The sequence below is a fragment of the Strix uralensis genome, chromosome 1, assembly GCF_047716275.1.
Source record: "Strix uralensis isolate ZFMK-TIS-50842 chromosome 1, bStrUra1, whole genome shotgun sequence".
NCBI classification, from domain to species: domain Eukaryota; kingdom Metazoa; phylum Chordata; class Aves; order Strigiformes; family Strigidae; genus Strix; species Strix uralensis.
The window spans coordinates 68,185,867-68,208,863 of record NC_133972.1 but is presented as its reverse complement, the minus strand read 5'-3'; the positions used below and the strand labels follow the sequence as shown (position 1 = coordinate 68,208,863).

The window sequence follows — 22,997 nt, the reverse complement described above, 5'->3', positions numbered from 1 at the left end:
AAACTAGTCTAAACAAGGATTTTAGACCACTAATACAAAATTCTGAAGCTTTGATTAAATCTGCACTCCACTGAGATGTCTAAGCTTCTTGAAAGGTGAAGAAGGAAGTGTGCCAAACCAAACCCATATATAATTATCTTACTGGAACTGGAAAAAGCCATAGAGCCATCTGCATAGGTAGGTTACTGGTTTCTTTGAAACATCATTTCAGACTAGCAGAGCATCAAACTGTATGTAGATAAAATGTTGTTTTGGCTTAAGCATAGCAAAAATATATTTTGTGTTGAATTAAGGACACATGCAATGTTCTCTAGGCAAAGGCATAAAAGCTGGATCACATCTGATTCAGCAAAACAGCAAATACTTAAGTTTACTGATTGTAAGAGAAATTAAGCATTTGCTTACAATCTTAATAAAATCAGTTCTCAAGAGGGAAAAATTAGCATAGAAAAAAGAGGTCAAGAAAATATGATCAAAAAGTTCCCCCTTCCACTTTCAATCTTTCCACAGGACAGGAGATGGAAACTGGTTTTCAAATTCCTAGACTTCAGAGAATGATGTTAGGCTGCAGTCATGAGATGATGCCTTTCAATGCCCCAGCTCTATATCACATACCTAACTGACAGAATAAAAGATAGAAAAAATGGTATCCCAGGACAGAGAGCTAAGTAAAAGCCTTGTGGTGGGACAAACAAGTATTCCTACATCATAAGCACAGACACATGCCCTGAGACAAAGCTACAAAACAAAGGGGACTCAAGTTCCCAGAGCAAAATCCAGAGCAAAGCTCTGGGGCATTAGACATGCTGTAGCTTCAGAAACCGCAGAGAACGCTAATTAGATACGTACATCTGAACAAATAGCCATACATAAACATCTCCAAGCTAAGCAAGCACGGACTGAGGCCATACAAGATAGTAATTACCTAAATGAACTGGGATTTGTACAGCAAAACAAAATTTTTTCAGAATTCATTCCCATGATGTTTTTCTGAGTGAAAACAAAAACAAAAACTCTTTTAGAAAGAGTTTTAAAATACAGTACATACAGGAATAGCAAACACTTTCCTCTAGAGTGATTTTCTGCCCCCATCACTTTAAAGAAAAAAAAGCACAGATTCCTAAAGCTGCACCTGCACCACCACCACCCTCACACCCTCCCCTCCCCCATTATAATAAATTGAAATAGTATTATATTCTGGTATAACATAACAGTTTGAAAGGCTGGCTTTAGTTCTAAATAAGCCTGCTGCAAAACCAAATATATTACAATACCTTAATCTACGCAATGTCAGTGACAAGTTTATGAGGGCTTTCCATGATCGGAAGAGGCAACGCTATGGTCCAGCAATTCCGTGCCAGTACTTTTCAGGGCAGCATTTTTAGGCTCTCTTTTCTATCAACATGCAGAAAACTATGGTTCATCAGGCCTCCTTGATGAGCATGCATACATATCAGTAGCACAACACCTCATTGTGATTATCTACAGCCAGAATACTAAGAAAAGTGACATTACAGGTACAACCATCTATCTTTCTATCAACATGTATCAAGTTTCTGAGGCAGAGAGCAACAGGGCTGTCCTAGCTCAGCACTGCCAACGCACACCACACTGATGGATGAAGAAGAGGCCCATCAAGCAGTATGCAGTTAAAAGAGCTGTCCTGAAATCAAATGCTTCTACAGACTCCGGTGCACACCAAGATCTCAGACACTGCACTGGCAGGGATGCAGCAATCAGTTTCACAAATAGGTTATGAGAGTTTGTGCAGGCTACAAGAGTTGAGGGACATCTTCAGGAGCACACTGATTGAATAGCCCCTTTACAGCACAGCCCAGTCAAAGCTCTATCTCCTAGGACACAATTAGATCTCTTCAGTCCTGAGCAACCTCACTGCTTTTCATCTGAACAAACTTGCCCAAGAGACTTGTTTACATTTTCATTGTTCTCTGCATGAAATACTGCTTCCTGACATCTGTTCTGCATTTGTGATTCCTTAATTTCCATTAATCCATCCCTGTAGCCATGTACCCGCTGTCCCCTTCAGGGCTAAATCACAAACAGTAATCTGACAAAGATGGATATGTCTCTTAGGGTATCCTCCCAGTGATAGAGGAGCCAACGAGGAGAGGTGCTATGTTGGACCTTGTCTCACCAACAAGGAAGAGCTGGTGGGGAGTGTGAAGCTCAAGGACAGCTTTAGCTGCAGTGACCATGAAATGGTGGAGTTCAAGATCCTTAGGGCAGCGAGGAGGGTGCACAGCAACCTTGCTACCCTGGACTTCAGGAGAGCAGACTTCGGCCTCTTCAGGGATCTGCTTGGCAGACTAACATGGAATGAAGCCCTGGAGGGAAGAGGGGCTCAAGAAAGCTAGTTGATATTCAAGCTCAGGAGCAATGAATTCCAACAAAGAAGTAGTCAGGCAAAAATGCCAGAAGGCCTGCATGGATGAACAAGGACCTCCTGGACAATATCAAGCACTTTAAAGAAGTCTACAGAGGGTAGAAACAAGAAGAGGTAGCCTGGGTAGTCAGGGATCAGGTTAGAAAGGCTAAAGCCCTGATAGAATTAAATCTGGTCAGGGACATCACAGGCAACAAGAAAAGCTTTTACAGGTATGTCAGTGATATAAGGAAGATGAGGGAAAATGTGAGCCCTCTCTGGAAGGAAAAGGGAGACTTGGTCACCCAGGATACAGAGAAGGCTGAGCTACTCAATGACTTTTTTCCCCCTCAGTCTTCACCAGCAAGTGCTCCAGCCACACTGTCCAAGATACAGAAGACAAAGGCAGAAACTGGGAAAATGAAGAACCACCCACTGGAGAGGATCATCTAAGGAACCTGAAGGCAAATAAGTCCATGGGACCTGATGAGATGCATCTGCGGGTCCTGAGGGAACTGGTGGATGGAATGGCTAAGCCACTATCCATCGTATTGAGAAGTCATGGCAGTCTGGTGAAGTTCCTACTGACTGGAAAAGGGGTAACATAACCCCCATTTTAAAAAAGGGAAATAAAGAGGACGCAGGAAACTACAGGCCAGTGAGTCTCACCTCTGTGCCCAGTAAGATCATGGAGTGGATCCTCCTGGAAACTATGTTAGGGCACATAGAAAATAACAAGGTGATTGGTGATAGACAACATGGCTTCACTAAGGACAAATCCTGTCCAATGAATCTATTGGCCTTCTACAGCATGGTTACAGTGTTGGCAGATAAGGGAAGAGCAACTGACATCATCTACTTGGACTTGTGCAAAGCTTTTGTCACTGTCCCGCATGACATCCTTGTCTCTAAATTGGAGAGACATGGGTGTGATGGATGAACCACTCAGTGGATAAGGAATTGGCTGGATCGTCTCACTCAAAGAGTTGTGGTCAACTGTTCAGCATCCAAGTGAAAAGCTGTGACGAATAGCGTTCCTCAGGGTTTGGTGTTAGGATCAGAGCTGTTTAACACCTCTGTTGGTGACACAGACAGTGTGATTAAGTGCACCCTCAGCAAGTTTGCCAATGACACCAAGCTGTGTGGTGCAGTCAACGCGCTGGTGGGAAATGCCATCGAGAGGAACCTGGACAGGCTCAAGAGGTGGGCCCGTGCGAACCTCAAGAAATTCAAAAAGGCCAGGTACAAGGTCCTACACATGGGTGAGGGCAATCCCAAGCACAAAAACAAGCTGGGTGGTGAGTGGATTGAGCGCAGCCCTACAGAGAAGGACTAGTGGATGGAAAACCAAGTATAAGCCAGCAACGTGTGCTCACAGCCCAGAAAGCCAACCGTGTCCTGGGTTGCATCAAGAGAAGTATGACCAGCAGGTCAAGGGAGTTGATTCTCCCCCTCTACTCAGCTCTCAGAGACCCCACCTAGATTACTGCGTCCAGCATAAGAGTGACATCGACCTGCTCAAGCGGGTCCAGAGGAGGCCACAAAGATGATCAGGGAGCTGGAGCACGTCCCTGATGAAGACAGGCTGAGAGAGTTGAGGTTGTTCCGCCTGAAGAAGAGAAGGCTCTGGGGAGACTTTCTAGTGGCCTTCCAGTACTTACAGGGGGCCTGCAGGAAAGATGGTGAGGGAATCTTTATCATGTAGTGTAGCTTACAACAGAACAAAAGCTAATGGTTTTAAACCCAAAGAGGGTAGATTTAGATTAGATTTAAGGAAGAAATTCTTTACTGTATGGGTGGTGAGGCACTGAAACAGGCTGCCCAGGGAAGTGGTGGCTGACCCCTCCCTTGGAAGTGTTCCAAGGCCAGGTTGGACGGGGCTTTGAGCACCACGATCTAGTGGAAAGTGTCCATGCCCATGGCAGGGGGGCTTGACCTAGATGATCTTTAAGGTCCCCTCCAACCCAAACCATTCCATGATTTTATGATGCTTCTATATTCAGACATTCACTATGTTCATTTTTTTTTATTTGTTTTTCTTTCCACAGACAATTCCAAGATAGCAGAGTTTGAGCTTTTGGCACTATTTTTGTAGGGTTTTTCAATAACTTTCTTTTACAGCTCATCCAATTTTCACACTAGTATCCATCTGCACCATCTAGTGGATTTATGCTACACAATTTCAGATGTTATAATCTTTCTGCAACTGATATAATGGCACCAAATGCAACAGACTAAAATGGTGCCAGTTAATATCTCCTTCTTTTCTTTTGGTTTTGTAACTTCAGATTTTCTTCCAGTTGTGCCTTAGGTTTTGAAATATTACTGCAATGCTTGCTTGGATTTTTTATTTTGTACTCACTGTTACGGCAGGGGCAACTTGAAAACCCTCACAGAACTGATTCAGGGTTCATCCTACAGGACAGCAGCTGCCATCCTGAACCAGAGTCCACTTTATTTTCATGGATGATATATATAGTAACAAGAAATTTTTGTTTATAATTTGCAAGCATAATATAGTGGTAGTGTCCTGACAATCTCTTGAAAACCTGCATAGTAGGGTTGCCAGTGTAAGGCCTGAGCTGCTGTTTTTACCTCAATACATTTATGATATTATCTGTTTTGTTATGGGGCTTTATGGCTAGACTTGCACATAATAAGGCCTTAATGAACACTCATGACCCCAGTAGTCTTTCGAGTAATGCTCTCCCATGCTGATGCATTATTCTTTTCCAAAATGAGTACTGGATCTTCTAAGTGCAATGTTCCCATTCACCCCCCCTTCCATAGGACTGTCAGTTGACTAACTGCTTACACATTTTGTCTTAGTTTAACTAACGCAAAAACCAGTTACTCCCCATAAGCTGTGGACAGGGTAGTTTTATAGAAAATGCAGGGAGTAATACTTGTCTTGAAGGTAAAATATATTCTGAAGAGAAGTGATACTTGCAGATCTGCTGGAGCCCGTGAAACTCCACACACATGGATCTGAATCAGCGCATATGATTATGGCTACATGTATTCTCAAGGTTGCCTGCAACATCGTTAGATGGTCTTAGTATATTCTCAGTCCAGCTTATAAACCATCAGAATCACTCCTGCCTTAAACTGATAACCAAATGAAAATATAGATGCCATTTGAGGCAATAAAGGCAAAATTCAGATCTGAATCAGGATGAAAGATGTAACAACATTATATATGACATTGCTGTGAGCCTCATACTAGTCAGAAAATGAAAGACTCACAGAAAAATTCTGAATTTAAGCTACTTGTTGGCTTACTACTTCTCTGAAAATCAGAAAAAAGCCTCTTTAAGAAATAATTTATTAGTGAATTTGGTCTTGTTCCCATACCTTATTTTTCTATCTTCTGTAATACACACTAGCAATTTCTTTTCAATTATTTAAAAACCATAAAATATACCAGTATCTCGATGATAGTTACACTATTATATACTTTTGGCACTCCATATATTAGTCTTTTCAACACTCAACATCCAAGTGCCTGAGAGCATAAATACTAGTTGAAATATAGTTTCCCGTTTTTAACATACATCATACGTATGAAATTCTTTGCCTCCAAAACAAGTTTAAAGACTTTCTTACCACAGTCTCCAGCATCATTTACTTACCATCACTTCTGGAAACTCTAGATCTACTTACCACCTACCCAAGCAAATCTTCAAGCTGCCAACTTTATCAACAAACCAGATTCTTCCCCATGGAAGCTGGTAGAGTTCTATGCTTTAAGTGTTATTTGGCAAACCAAAGCTACTGTGCTAAGAGGGATCAACTACATCTGGTCTAATAAAAAAGTACTTCTTTCTACAAAAGTGTTTCCCTTCTACTTCTAGACTATCACTACTATATAGTATTGTTACTAATCATTATTGAATGCAAATAGTTGATGAAAACCTTCAAAAGGTAATACCGTACTTGCAAACTTTACCACTGCGTGCACTTTAGCATCTTATTTCATGATAAAACAAAATTCTGCATCTATTTAGCATACCACGTAAGAGTGATTTTCAAATGCACAAGTACCATTTTCACTCAAAGTGGGAGATGCTCAGTCAACTGACACTTGTATTTAGTAGAATTTCCCCAAATGGCCTGACAAATATCCAAGTCCTCCACGAAGTAGAGGTTTCTCTCAAATTTAGTTGCACTTCTTGGAAGCACTGTAACCAGCAAATCCCTGCACAAGGCCAAACATCAAGTCAACACAAGTAGTTGGGCTAGATCTGATGTTTCCAGAAGCTCAGTGCTCTAACTAGAAAAATGCTGTCTTCACAGATAGCAAGTGCTAATCAAAAGGTTTCGTTAAAAGCAGAGAATATTATCCTATGAGGGTGGTTCTGGCAAAGTAAAGCCAAGCCCTCCAAGACTGCTAAGATTTGGGCTGCAACAGTCTGTAAATATCTTTGATTTACACAAATCTACGGATGAGGAAGTTTTAAGTCATCTGAGACCATGTAACTACTGATCTCATCTTGTGTGAAAGGGACTCAGAGATTTTAAAAACTAACGAAAATCTAGTAATGAAAATAAACTGGGTGGAAACTATCTACAGTAGACACTGAAAATAAATTAATAATATGCTTATACTTTTTATAATCCAATACCAAAAGTTTTCCTTTAAACTTCAGTTACTGTAAAAATTTTATGTATGTATGTATATATATACACACACAGTGTGTGTGTATGTATATATAGGGGAGTGTGTATACATATATACACCTTATTAATTCAGATACATTTCTTCTTTTCTGGTAGAACTGTGTGGTTTGTATTTCACCCACTTAACTTGCCGTTTTCAACATGAAACATGTCTTCCTGTGAGAGAAATGAAAAATTCAACCACTGCTGCAGATGTTTTGACTACATAGGGACCTGTTTTTTATTAATGGCAAGAATAACACCCCAGAAAATAAAATATTCTTTTTTGACAGCTAGGCATCTGATTTAATAATCATCTTATTCTTAATTAGTTGATACAGCTTTTGTAGTCTCAACTTCAAACACACATGGATCAACACCAAGAAGAGATGCAAATAAATATGCTTACCTTTTCTTCACATTTCCTGTGGCAGGCATACTTGCACACTAAAACAAAAGGAAATAGGATATATGAATTAAAGAGTGGGTGGACTCTCCCCTCCACTTCCTCAGATCAGGTTTCTACTAAAGATCTGGCCAAACTCAGGTCTGTACATATAAAAGTATTTACATACTTCAAAACAAAAAAAAATCCTAAAAAGAAACACATTTGGTTTTTAGCCATTCCTGAAAGATTACTTAATGACAGCAATGTTATCAGATTTGTGCATTCCATCAGCATGATGCCTGGCTAAACTTCATTGACTGATTATCTTGACAACTACCTTTACAACTTCACATGCACCAGAAGTGTTACCATCTAAATAACACATATAGTAAGATCAAATTGTTCCCAATGTAACCTGTGAATCTTAGTCATATCAGCAGAGATGTAAGAAATGCAGGGTGAGTTCAAACTCACCAACGACCATGACTATTCACACTTTAATTTCTGATTGTGAAATACAGTTTACACTGTGTTGAAAACATTACTTTCAAGAGGTAAGCACTTGATTTCTTTTAAATTCCTGATGACCTAAGAGAAGGATGTATCATACTAGCAAGTTCAGATTCAGAAAGCAGCGCTTAACTTAAAAAGTAACCAGATAAGCAGCAATGTAACTATAATGCAACAGCATAACAGCTAGAATCTGACACAGGCTGGTTTTAGTAGATTTTCCATTTATATACACCTCCTCCTTTACTCTGAAATTTGTTTTACTACCATGCAATGTCTATCCTTTGGGTTACTGTGAGCTAAATTGTATTTTAACTTCAGGAAAACTTTACTTATTCCATCTCCAAGAACAGTAAACCGCAGAATACCACAGAGGTTTAGCTGGAAGATTAACTAGGGCCTAACCTTAGACCACAGAAGCTGAAAGCCATGCCCATTTCTTGATGCTTCTACCAAGAGAAAGATATTCTACAGCCTGACCCAACAGGAAAGATACAACTACCAAGATGTGAGGTCAGCAAATACACGACCATGACCATTTCAGATTGAAGTGCATCAATTGCTGAATGAAAAACGCTCATGCTCCAGTCACTGCTCAAGGCGGGGAAAAAAAAAAAGGCTTACTGACCCATTTTCTTATGCAGTCTTGTTGGTGCTATGCTCACTTATCTTCCCCATGTGTAAGTTCGGAACTTTGTTCATAGTGCTTCACAGGATCAAGATTCTTTATCCTAAAATTTTATTAGTGTTCACACAAACAGACTGCTCTATTAGCACTGATAGTGACCAGTAACCACATGCTACTTACAAATGCTATCAACCTTAAAGCAAATAGAAAATGGCTTTTAATCCATAAGGAAAAAGATTTTCTTCTGTGACAGCATGGGGGATGTTTAAATTCATTAAGCGATTTTACAAATCAAAACTGAATATTTAGTAGAATCCATATTTTAAATCAGCATGATTAACTCTGACTTTGAAAAGGCTACCAGGTGGTCCAAAAATATGCATGCATACTGTTTCTTCTATAAGGTATTTCAACATCTCCTGCAAAATGGTGAAACAAAAAAAGAAAAAACCCGAGACAATCACAAAACGTAAAGAATAAAACAGTAAGTCTGTCAGGAAGCCCTGATATTACAGACAAGGTTCTCATCTTCTTTATTGATGCTTAAGTCTAGATTTCTGGCAGACAAGATGAAATACAAAGCAAAAATACATTTAATTCCATGACAGTTTCCATGATTTTGCTACTGGCTCATGCAAAATCAAATCAGGAGTGTCACCAATATACAAAATCTTTATTAAAGGCGCGGATAACAGTAAATGCTGCCATTGAGCTTTTTCCCTTTCCACATACATGAAAAATCAGAGTTTGCTGCTCGTGTGTAACACAACAGTACTGTCTTTGCTGGAAAGAAACCACTGAAGTCAGATCTGAGTTTAGCCTGGATAGCAACACCAAGACCAAGTCTTTCAGCAGCATCCCATTCAAACTCATAAGCAACACAGAAATATGGTGTACAAACTCCATACATAATTAAAGGAAGAATACTTTACAAAGTGTTGCTATATTTATGAGTTTCAAAGGAAACAAAGACTAAAGCCTCAAGAGATAATTAGCTAAATACACATCGGACAAAGCTCTCTGAAACAAACCATGTATTTTTTCAGGTATTTAAATCTGTAACATCCTGAGGATAGAGATCTGATTCATTGATAAAGATAGCTTCACTCCTCCCTCAGCATCCAGAAATACCCTATTCATAACTAAAGCCAGCACTTTCATGGATTACACTGACCTAAGTCATTACCTTCTCTGCCTCACTGTTTAATAAAGCTGATTTAGATAATAAAACTGGATAGAAATAAGCACTCTGAAAGGAGATCACTGACTGTCCAGATGCTGGGAGCAAACAAAGCATTCCTTTGTGCTCAGAAGCAGAAAGGGGATTCTCCCCCTTCCCTCTTGGGCACACGTCAAACTGCTCATCGCATGTGTTGCTCCTAAAAGGACACCAGCTACATCCCAAAACCAGAAATGGAACCCTAAGCGTAACAGATCCAAACACCAATTCCCTTTTCTTCACAGCTCTGAATTTCACTAGTAGACCAAACCTCTACCCAGAACAACAAAACTTAAAATGACTGAGCCCATTTTGACTGAATGTTCTTGTCATTTACCAGATATCCAAGTGTTCAAAGCATTTTGCATAATCTGTGTATGTCCTACTGAAGTACAGCAAGTGTCACAAGTTCTCATTTGCTGGTAAGATAAACTTTTTATGTAGGTAAATGAGATCTATATAAAGTATATGTGTGTGTATAAACATTTACAACTATATACACATGTGTGAACATACATACACAAATATATACACATTCATATGTACGCATATATAGACACTCCAAAAACCACAAAAGCCTTGTTTGTAGTAAACATACAACCACTTGTTAAAACCAACTGAAAAAAAGAAAAAAAAGAAAAAGGCTGTTAGCATAGAACATTGCTTAGGAATTAAGAACCATTTGGAAGGAAGTATAACTTCGATCAGTAACCTCCAGCCAATTATCAATCTCTAGAAGTTAATTCCTAGTTATTATTGCTAGTGTGGTAGAGTCTGAATAAACTTTAAGGTTGTTTTTAAAGTACACATAGAGTTAAGCCAGAGTAATTTCAAACTGATTTGTCCTGCTATTTTCTTAACTCCTCTATCTTCCACACCCTCCATCCCTTCTCCAGAGGGGGAAAAAAAAAAATGTATATATATACACATGGGGGTGGGGTAAGGCATATCAACAACCTCCGAAAAAAAGGGAGGTATCAAGAAAATACCATGAATTGGGCATGAGGAAGTATGCAGGCACACAGAGAAAGAGTGAATGGAATAATGTGCTGCAGCAGCCACAACTCTTCAAGTATCCAAGCACAGAAGAGTTAGTGGAGAGAAGCACCATTGCCTTTCCAGGCACATCCTTTTACAGTGCAATTCATACGCTTTTCTCCCCTACCTCCCTATAGCTGCTAACATCGTGAACAGTGAAAGATCCCTTCACCAACACTAGCAAAATAACTACTCGCCCACAGAGAAAAGTCAGTTTGCTTGATATGTCGTTACTTACTTCATCTTGACACAGCTAATGCTACCACTCTCACAGAACCATCCTGCCTGGACAGTTGCAGCCCCCCAGCCCAAGGCTGGTTTTGTCTCAGACCAAGCATTTACAGTACTTGCCAATAGATGGGTTACCTCAATCATTACACTGTCAGAGAGACTGAATCATGTTTCAATATGACAGCTGTTTTTGTGGAAAGCCTTAAATAGTAGAGATGCACTTTCAGAAAATTTCTAAGGCCAAAAGGCAGTATTATACCATATTTGTGTAACCCATGCCTTTTCAGTGTAACAAACACACAATACGAAAAACATGAAAAACTGAACACACAGCACATTAATTGTTACAGAAATGCATGCAACTTACAGTTAAAAGATCTCAACAAGCAGCTTCTACCAAATGCTGGCATTCTTCAGGCAAAGCTTACAAGCAAAATAGCACTCAGCTCTTTTCAGGACTACAGTCCAAGTGTATTTCAGTTTAAAAATGTGCCTGAAACAGTCCAGAGGACTTAATGTCACACTGAGCAAGGCTACTTCAGTTCTTCAACTGAGCAGCTGAGTGTCTGGATCCCACACATCAGCTCTCGTCAAATACCAGACTTTCCAAATTTGTGTTTAAGAATTCTGGCATCAGTTCCAAGAACAACCGTCCCAAGCTGGCTGGCAATGAAATGGAGACCAAGCCATATTTAGTCAATTTACTACACTTCAAAACAGTTCCTAAACAATAGCTCTGAGAATCCATTTTTTTTAAAAGGAGAAAAAACCCACCACCAAAAAACCACAAACAAACAAAATTTCTTTAACTCAAAATGAAGATGAGTTAATTCCTGCAAGTTAACATACTATTACCAGGGTAAAAACAGAAGGATAAGCATAGTGAATCTTTTCAAACTTAAGCTCCAAAATTTTTATGAAATGAAAGTTCTACTTACATGCATGAATGTAAGATGCTCTCTGAAAACCAGTAGCAATGTATTACAAAGTAAGAGAGTACTTCTGTAAACTGACCACAGAATGATTTATGGTTTACCAGGACAAAGAGCTTAAGTTTTTCTCTGTGTGGTAAGGGCTACTCACCTTGTAATGTTTTAGTACTTAATGGACATACGGTATGGCAATATATTCCATACAAACATTCTGTTGCACTGTACATGCAATGAATATTAAAAGACGACCAGTTTATAAGGACAACCTCGCACTTAACCACAGCTTTTATCAAGTGATTCTCCATGGTGGGTTTCTGTGTGCTTGTTTTTAAACAACTATGTATGGCAAGGGTACAAACACAGTAATTCAGAAATCCTCTTGCAGCAGAAACATGCATATAAATAGAAAATCTAAGACATGTAACTCAGTTTAATACCTTACTAATCTCTAAGACAGATCACTTGCCCCAAAAGCATATACTATGACAGGTCTTGATATTCATTTTTAAATTCCTAGTGACAAATAATAAATTAGGATACCAAATCACAGTCCTAGCTACTTGAAAGATGCTTTCTTTCCCTCAGCATCTCCAACTCAGCTTCCCCAAAGCAGACACATGCTATTACAGCTATTTTTTGACAGTAATGGAAGAGTCCTTGATGTTCCACAACAAAATGTAATCTAAAGCAACCATATAAAAAGGTTTGTGTAATCAAGACTTAGTTTTTATAGTTCCCAATTCCAGTCTTCTCTCAATACCACAGAAAGATGGGTGTCAATGTCACAGGAGTGCTAAAATCCAGCCATTTTAGTAGCTAGACTAGTGATACCACTACTGAGCAACATCTCCCTCCTTCAGGAAATGTTTTAACAAAATCCCAGGTCTATCATTGGCTGAAAAAAAAGATGTTTTCCTTTTTTTAAGAAACCAAATCAAGATATTTTAAGGAATGAATAGCAAGGCCACCATGACAGGGTCTTCTCCAGGCAGAGCTTGATACAGAAAGACATCCATGACCACAATGTTCCAAATGGAGAGAATTGGGCAACTTGCTGGCCATTTATATTTTGGCAAGGGTTTAATAACATTGTGATCAGATTATTAGAAAAAACTTTCAAACACACACTTTTCTGCTGACCTGTTCCTACTAGCTCTACAACAATTCAACTCAAGATGGAAGATCCAGAAAGAACACTGTATGAAAAAGTCACATGGAAATTATTAACTGCAGCATTAAAAATAAGATGGCATACATTTTTGTGAGGGGTAATGATACCCTTGGGTAGGAGTGGGGGAAGAGTCCTCTAGCTAGAACTGTTGGGCTTTAGCTGTAAAAAGTAAACACTTCTATTTTTAAGTCACATGCCAAAGATGTTGCAAGTCTAACAGCCACACTACAGCAACAACATCTGCTGGTGCATTTCCTGTGCCTCAAACATTTTCCTAGATTTTCTTTTGTTCTTTTTTCATATTCAGCCAACCATTGTCTCTTCATCTGAATATTGCTCCCAGCACTTCATGACAGGGACTGCAGACATTGTTTTTGAAGATGAAGACTAAAAGACAGTTATGAGAAATTTGCGCAAAGCTTCAGCACTTTTTAGTTGGGGTGGCTATACAGTAAATAGCGTTGTGAATGAGCTCTCCCGCAGATGAAACATTCCACTTGCTGTTGCTGACAACAGCAGTGGAAAATCTTTATTAAGAGAAAAATATTTTGGCACTACTGCTGCAATAGTGTGCTTGTTCTTTTATTTTACTCCCACTTTCTTCCTGTCCTGTAGGAAGAATCTTGACCACCAAGGTTTTTTTGGGATTGGTTTTTCTTTGGTTCGGTTCCCCTCCCCCACCCCAAGGAATTTAGTCTAACTTTATCATTTTAACTGCATCCTGAAAACTCCTGGGTGGGGTTTTTTTTGTTTTGTTTAATTTCCCATAGGTGCTGTTTCAAAAGGCAGAACATTAGCACCATGAAAATGTTTCCACGTTTTTAAAAATAAGTTACTCATATAGCACTGTGTTTTCACCTTTCTAAACTACACTTACAAGTCAGGTAGGAAATGATTAAACCTTAACCCAGTCCGGAACCAAAGGTTATTTTTAGACTTTCTCCTGCTAGATTAACAGACAAGCCCGTGCTACAAAATTTCATCCACAAAACCATTTCAACCAGAGCATTGTTTACTGTAGCCAACAACCCACATGAAACCAAAAAATTGGCTGGACTGTCTCCAGGTTTTTCTGACAGCTGCAGACCATGCAAGAACTGTAAGATCTCAAAAGCTTGCATGCCTGTGATGGATCTTAACATATCCTGCATGAATTATGCTATGAACAAGGATTAGAGAAAAATAAGAGATTGGTTTAAAATGGATGATCTTCAAAATAAGAAAGCCCATTTTGTTAAAAACTTATTATGTGGGTGAGACCTAATGGGACATGGAGCTTTGATTCACAACTGTTCTTGTAAGTGACAAAGACCTTCACCAAAAGAGAAAACAAAATCAGCTATGCAAAGGAGGTCATCAACATGATCCTTCAAGTACTTACATAGCTGTAGGCATGTTTTCCAAGGGTATTTTTTACCTTTTTAATGGCAGATGGGGACTCTGCATAAAAGCCACTAGCAACTCCCCCTCCTACCTATTTACAGGATTCAGATCCTGAATGTGTCTAAATGAAGTTGTTTGTAGCCCAGCTTAGTTTCTTGAAGTTTTCTTCATGTACCAGAATAAACTCTTCAGCATTTTTTACAACAGAATTCTTAAGCCATCTCTTCTTTATTTAAACTTTATCTTCCTATATGTTATTTCTATCTCCCACGGTAGTTCACTCCCTCATCTTGAAGTCAGTTAGAAGTGTGAGGGTTTACCCAAATGCAACAAGATTTACTTTGAGGTTCCTTTCCCTACATGGTATATCAAGTTCATCACACTCCAGTTATACACCCTAATGATGGTAGCACTTCAGATTTTTGGGTTAGAGCAGACAATTATAACTTCAATTTACCCTTAGGAATTTTGTGTTCTTTTCAAGTGGGCTAAATTTATAAAATTGCAGGTATACCAGATCACACCACAGTCTTTGGCTTTCCTGGAAAAAGTGCAGGGGAGGGCCACATGGGATCACATTTAGTTTGTGCCTTTTTTTTTACTTTTTAATTTACGAGCTGTAAGAAATAGAAGCTGCAGCTTTTTAGAAACCTTAGTGGTTTGAACTTTAATTTTAAAATAAATTTTATAACCACAGATCAAATTCTGGCATGATTAAATCAGTCCGTATGAGGTAAACAAGTAGGGAACTCATGTTTTCACTACAGACAACTTTCCAAAACATCACCAAATATCTGTGATGCAGTTTAGCTATGAACATTAAACATTCTTTAGAGGCTTTTGCCTTGTGTAGTTTTTATTTTCAAATTAGTAGGAACTTTCCTTAGATATTTCTGCCACAATTCCTCCCCCCCTCCCCCAGGTAGGGGGGTAGCAACATGCCAAAGGATGTCAATTCCACAGCGTCTCTCAGCTCCAGAGGGCTGTGTTCAGTCAGGATGCTTATGTACCACTTGTGTAATGCCTAGTAATTACAGTGTCTTCTTCTGTATCTCTGTATGCTCCAGTAAATCTTCATTCATCCTTCCCTTTCATGTCTTTGCTGTTGTTAAGCACATAGCCTCCATGTTTCACTACCGAAGCTCTGTGCTGAAATATGAATGCATAGCTTGTACAGCTGTGTTAATTAGAGTACATTCTACTAATCCAGCACAAGTTGCTATTTACTGTGTGCACATTTTGTCTAGAGAAGAGGGGCTGACCTTCCCAGGCTTCTGGTGTCACAAATGGTCTGCAGTCCACATTTCTCTTTCCAGCCTCCTCCTCTCCAGAACAGTACACTCTGGGTCACTCATATAAGGTCAACATACACCCATTTCTGAGGGGTTCCTAAAAAGATTTCTCTGCTGCTACTAGATCAATTCATACAGTCTCCCTCAGACATCCTCCCAAATGCCTTTCACAAACAAGGCTGACAGTCAAATGAGGTTTTATAGCAAGAGCCTGGGTCCCTACCTAACTCAAACTTGCTTAGGCATTCCATAATCCCTCTTCCTTGGAATTCACAGAAGCTACAAGATATTAATCTGCTCTAGGGACAACAGACCACACTCCTTTGTCCTACACCCTGAATATCCTGGTTTACATGCAGTTCTCTGTTGTATTATTAGATGTTGGTCATAACTGAAAGCATACAGAGCTAGCAAAAGAATTCTAGGTCTCATTTTCTCAAAAGTCTATATACCTTTTAAATTGGGAGGCAATTAGCAGTTAATTGCTTAGGAAAATAGTAAGGTTTTCTGGTTTGGTTGGTTTCTGCCATTTCTTTACAGATCTGAGCCATACATGCAAGAGATCCATCATTACAAAAGTATTAACCGAAGCAGTTATCTTAAAACAGTCCCACAGAAGGCAATACAATTTGCTGGATCAGTGCTCAAAACATGCAAGCGTACATACAAACATCACGCAGAAAGCAAGAATGGTATGATGAAAAATCCTTTTAATTTGATGACAGTCTTTTCATTCTCTCAACGATCTCCCACATTATAATATGAACATAATTATATGGGTATGCCTATTGCCATAATTAACCATAAGATGGTTATATGTTGAAATTACAGTTAATATATATCTTACATATAATGTATAAGATCAATAGATGGACAGATCTCGGAATACACCCATGTAAGTGCCTGGTAACACAGGATCTTATTTCACAAGGATCACTCCATGGAAACCAGGGTGACACAAACACCCCTGCCCCACAAATACACACTACATGCTTTGCCATTTAAGAGTCAGCTGTAATGCTCCTGGCCCAAGCAGGATACAAATTCCTTGGCATTTCTAGCTTTCTGGTTTGTCTGCCAGAACTGTAACCACAGACATGCTTTGCACATTATTAAGATACTAATATGTCATTACTGAACTTAGCACTTAACTGAAAGATAGAATATATAAAAACACCTGCTATCCTATAAGATTAAATATGCATATATTTACACAGAGTATGCACAAACAAGCCTTCACAACAGTTTCTCAGCTCCAAATGAGTCCCAATGTAAAAATTCATTTTGTCTTGCCAGAAGCAGTGAACATCTGATTAAATACAGATCTTAAATATAATATTCCAACTAACCCAAAATGATATTTTAAGTGGATCACTAACTGTGACTACAAGCACAATCACAAACAAGCAGGTGAATTTCAAAGGAAAATATCAAATCTCTAAGGAGAACAGCTCCAATTGTCTTAAAACCCCGATCTATGATCTGTAAACAGCCGGAAGCTCTTGATAAAAATACAGATATTGTAATTTGAGAAAACATACTTTCTGCTATCATTTTGAGCTACACACTCAAGAAAACAATCCAGGACTTATTTACTGTAAGCCAATCAACACTTGTATGAGACCATATGTTAACAACACTTACAAGACAGAAGTTATTATAGAGATTAATTTTAAGAAAGTGAATTGTATTCTTTATTACGCTCAGCTTGCATACAATACTATGGTAAGCATTTCTCTGCTGACAATATAGCTAACAGTACATGTCAATGAAATTTAACACCTCTTTGACTAGCATTTATACATGGTTCCAAATATCAGGAAGCAACCAAAGCTCACAAGCAGTCAAGCCACCAAGGAAAAAAATTTTCAGGAAAAATTAAAAAAACAAGGAACTAAGATTCTATGAGCAGTCCTACTGGGATCACGCCAACACATATTCCCAAAACCAAAACATACGTGGCTAGGTTAGATTAACGAAAAGATACTCAGTTCATTCAAACTACCATTAATGGAATTAAGGTTAAAATCTAGCTCATGGAATGCTTTGTATTGCATGTGAAGTCTCACTAGCAGCACCTAAACATGTTAACTTAATCATCAACTGCAGGGGAATGGAGTTTCATCAACAGAAATGTGTAAAGTGTTTCAATTCTTCATACTTATTTCACCCATCAATGCTCTAAGAGCTAGGAAATAATACTGCATTATTTAAAACTACTCAAATTTCCCAAATCTGGTCTCCAGTTTTCAAATTGCTACAAAAGTACTTTCTGGAAATTGGGAAGATGCAGAGGATCTAAAAAGCTCTCTGTTCTAGACCAACAGTCATTTGATCACAACACAAAGATAAATGATAATTTTAAAAAGCAAAGGAAACTAAAGAAAAATAGAAATAAAAATTTTACATATATAAGAATAAAGTAAAATAGAAATTCACATGGAAAACACATAGAAATTAGATAATTATGACAGCTTGTTTACAAATGAAGTAAAATACTGACTATTCAACACCTAAAGTAGCTTAAAAAAACCCATAAAATCAGAAGGCTTTTGTAGCACTGCAGCCCTTTGGCTAACTATGTAAATGTGCACGATCAGGATGTGTATCTGCTTAGCCCTGAATTATATTGAACTGTACTGCAGGGAAGATCAGAGTTCAGAATCATTCAAGTTTGAGGTAGCACTGAAGAGACATGTGGAGTCATGTGATCCTTGATTTACTCCAGAATGTGCAGGTACTCTAGAATAATCAATCAACAGCTGTCTGTCCTTTCGTCTTACTGAGAAACTGCATCAACAACACAGCCCAGCCACATGCTTACCAGGCAGGGAGACAGCCAGGAGCTTCCCCTTCTTCAAATCTGCCTTTTCTTTTTGCCACTGTTTTTGTAGTGCTTGTTAAAAATAAATTCATTGTAATTGAGTATGCTTTACTTAGGTGGACTGAAGTATACAAGGACAAAGGGACATAATTATTCAAGTGTACCTTTCAGTCATTTTTCATAAAAAGTACTGCATTCAGACCTGGCTACTAGCAAAGGACACATTTTGCAAGACAGGGCTAAACAACACACCCCTAAAATGACTGCCACATACTAATGAAAACTTATCTAACCAACACAACACCCAGTTATGGCTTTTTTACCTTACAACAAGTACATGATTCATTGCTAGATAAACAGCAAATACTATGCAGTGACCAATCTGGAGCCTTTCCCTTCCCCTCATTTCTCTTGACACATAACTTTCCTTTAACTGATAAGATATTATAGTCCAGGGGGAACCTGCAGCCTGTACAAAGAGCTATTATTTTCTGAGGAGGAACTGTTAGAAAGCAAGACTTTTCTCATTAATACACAAAGGAACTTTTTTTTTCTTTTTAACTAAAGGCTTTTCTTCTCCCTCCCCTCCCCCCAATGCCAACTTGCTCACTTTCATACAGCAACATCAGGGAGAATTTACCAGAAGCAGCAGCACCAGGATTTGGCTCTGAAACAGCTGGTTCATTTTTCTTCTTATTAATAGTTTCACAGTACTAGGGTACATTTCAAGTACTGCAGTGCTGGCAAGGGAACAGTCAACTTTCAGTTCTATCTTTTCCAAAACTCTGCTTTATAAAGCCCATGCTGGAAGTTAAAATACAAATGGGTTCTTATTAAATTGAAACTACTTGGAGGCATTACTTCACTCTGCAACTCCTGTTGCTCCCATCCCATAGGTAAGTATCAAGCAACTAACAATCAAAATGTACCAGCAGCACAGAAGGATAGTGAATCTGTGGGGTGCTCACACCAGCAAAAGGGGCTATGGAATACTATCAAGGGGCTCATTCTGAAAATTTCGCCCAGAAACCTAGAGAAAATTATCCCAGACAGACTGGGATATGGACATGGATATATCATAGCCATGATTTATACTGGTCTAGGGAGTGTGTTGGAGGGATCCCAGTAGAAGTGCTTGTAAAATTTTTAGTTCCTCAGTTCTTTTGTTTTTCCTGAAAGCTTTTTTCCTTGATGGTTTGAATACATGTAAATTTTGCTTTCTTACTGATGTTTTGAACCATGTATAAACACTAGCCAAAGATGTGTTAAACTACATTGGTGTGTACTGTTAGTACTGTACTGTTTCTGTATTTAAACCAAAGCTATTACACATTGGGGCAAAAGGAAAAATTGCTCAGACTCATCCTAGCCTCAGACATGGTAAAGCTCTTACTGCCTTTGGCAGATAAGCACACTGACACAGCTTTTGCAAATTTGAGACTTCCAGCTCTGAGCTGTGAGAACTCAAATCCAGAGCAAACTGGCAAACATTTTTTTCTATTCACGCCCCAAAGGCCTTTCCCTTCAAAGTACTGATTCTCTCCTGGTACAGTGCTTTTTACACTGAACCTGATCAAAACGGTCTTCAGGCAGTTCCTTCACTAAGCAAGCTTCCTTCCAACAATACCATTTCTGCTAAATTGAAAACAACTAAATCTTAAGAACTTTGGAACCAACCTCTAGAAAGACAGACAGAAGAAATATGTTAGAGAAATACATACATAACTACCACTCCTATAGTAACTGTAATGCTGAACAAGTGAGGTATTTTACATGTAGCTGTTCATTTACAAAGTCTGCACCTTAGCTCAGGAAATGGTCACATTCCTTCCACATCTAAATCTCTCACTTCCCTCTGAAACTCTCAGAGGAATCCTAGCATGTCTAAAGAATATGGGAGGGAGGAGGTAGGAGACAGGGATCCATCTAGAACTGGGAAGTGGTGCAAACACGTCTCAGTAAAAACAGTGACTATGCTTCAGATGAAGAGATAATAGCATTCTCTTACTAGTAGGTAAACCATGCATGCAGCAAGTAAAGATACTGTTTTTATTAACATGGAATAACAGGAGTTGAACATTAACTAGAGTAAACCAGTACAGGGGATCAAAACCCCTATCCCTGGACAACTTGCAGAAAGGACGCTCAATTCTACACAGCAAGGAAGAAAAGTGAGGGAAAACAGCTGTAAGGAGCTGTAGTCTGTGCATTCAGGAGAACAACCTCTTTATTGTTTTTGTGAGTGATTAGACTGAAGGACTACAGATTAGAGCATAACACAACTGAAAAAATTAAAGTAAATAAATAGATGGTTGCTTTTGTGAATTTTTGCAAATTAATGCAGAGAAAACCTTCAAGCCTCAGTGAGACAGAGTCTCACACTTCCTCATTTGGATACTGAACTCCATCCAGAGGCATCTGTCACCCACTGTGCACACATCACTCACATGCCCCTCAGAGAGCCTCCACAGGCATTGCCGTATTCTGGAACTTGCCTGAACAGCGTAACAATAAAAACACATCATTATACAAGTCCAATTACCTACTAGAGCACCCCACTCCACAGCAAATTCAAAGAACATTACTGTACAAAGGAAGGAAATAAGCCGAGGTAACAATTATACTTAGTCCAGGCGGAATTCCTGAAACATGGATTCCTAGAAACTTCAACATTAATATTAAATTAATTTTTTTTTTTTTTTTTTTTTTACACAGCAAGAAAGTAAACAGCACATCATATGTTACTCACCTCTGCAGGAAACGCCTTGGCTTTCGATTAGTTGTTTGCAGATTCCACAAGTTTTGGTTTTCTTAAAAGACTTGGTTTTGAAGGTGTGAGACCTTGAAGCTGTTTCTTGAGGCTGGAAGCAAGGGAAATAACATCAGATCTTCCCTCAGCTTTTGAGTCATACTTTTAAATGAAATATAGAAAGTTTTAGATTAAATAAAACAGTAGTGTGTCAGTAGTATAACAGTAGTATGTCAAAGCACTCTCACTCGCTCTCTCAGCCTCACTCTTACTCAATAACATGACCTTTCCACTCTCAAGTTTGGGAAGCACATAGGGTAAGGAACCTCTTGCATATCAGGACACAGACACCGCAAAACATTTTATATCATAACTTCAGAATTCACTCTATGAATTATTTAAGAGAAAATACAGATTAATCTCTATGATATGAACCAACAACCTTCTGACCTAATGCCTTATCTACATAAAAACTTGCACTAGTTCAGTTTAAACTGGTTAAAAATAATGTAATGATTTATCACAGTAGCCAATTTAACTCTGGTTAAATTTATCTGGTGCAGAAGACAGCTTGGACTTTTCATTTAATAAATAAAAAGTGTCCATGCGAGCTGACTTTGGAACAGATTGCTAACTTTAAACACTTTTGCTTCTTTCCTGCATAAGAAAAGTATACTAGTTTAAAGTAACATTATTTCCAGAGTGCGTCACAACAATTAAAATCATGTTAAAATATAACACAATAATGACATTTCTAATTGGGGACAGAACTGCAAAAGTCAACACCATATATGTGACAGATATTACGTGGCTTCTATAATTTAGGAAACATTTAGGTAATGCAACAGAGGGGGCTACCAAAAGCCTATGACAGAGTCTGTATCTCCTCTGGAGGGTGTAACAACCTTCACTTCCCTTGGCAGACTTTTTGGAAATATCAGTTACCTATTCAAAAACAAAAATATATTTCTCCAGACCATGAAAAATCCCCAAATGATTCTTCACATCCCTCATTTTCATTTCACATTTGCACCTTATTGTCCTTAAATTCAGTAGCAAGTGGGCTTGTATTCAACACTTCAACACCTGCGCTGAGATTTAGTGGCACAAGTGCCTAGAAGCAGAAAACTGTCCCTCTGCACAGAGCCAGGTCAGGCCACTGCAGTGCCAGGCTTCCACCCATATTTCTGATGAGAAAATTTCCCAGTGTGGTACAATGTACAAGTCTATGTCAATAAGGTAACATGGTATTTCTTTGTGGCTTTGAACAATTCAACATGTTGCTCTAGGCAAAATGTTTACTGTCTCCAAAAACATCTGTAGTACAGCTGCTCAGCAGGCACAAGAACAGCCTTAAAAAAAAAAATTGATGTCACCTTCCAAGTACTGTCTCCACATGAGCCTACCCAAAACTCCAGAAGAGCCCCAAGGAACAAGAGTGGCAGCAACTGACTACCCTGAGCAGGCCTGGGTGCTTGGAGGCCTCACTCACCAGTGGGGATGCACAGTCAGACTGATCTTAAGAACAGCTTCAGGAAACTTTGTTGGTCTTACCCACAGTGTAAAGCCAAGATAATTAACATAATTCCA

General features: G+C 38.8%; 1 protein-coding gene across 5 annotated transcripts in view; it reads right to left on the bottom strand.

Moving 5' to 3' along the window:
- Window positions 1-22,997, bottom strand: part of TNS3 (tensin 3) — a 241,463-nt gene that overhangs the window by 158,045 nt on the left and 60,421 nt on the right. For all 5 annotated transcript variants that reach the window (XM_074869814.1, XM_074869796.1, XM_074869804.1 and 2 more), the window contains exons 3-4: window positions 21,408-21,519; window positions 7,452-7,489 (exon numbers count right to left, since the gene is read on the bottom strand). In XM_074869814.1, coding sequence (XP_074725915.1) covers window positions 7,452-7,489; window positions 21,408-21,519 — 150 coding nt within the window. The remainder of the gene's footprint in view (window positions 1-7,451; window positions 7,490-21,407; window positions 21,520-22,997) is intronic.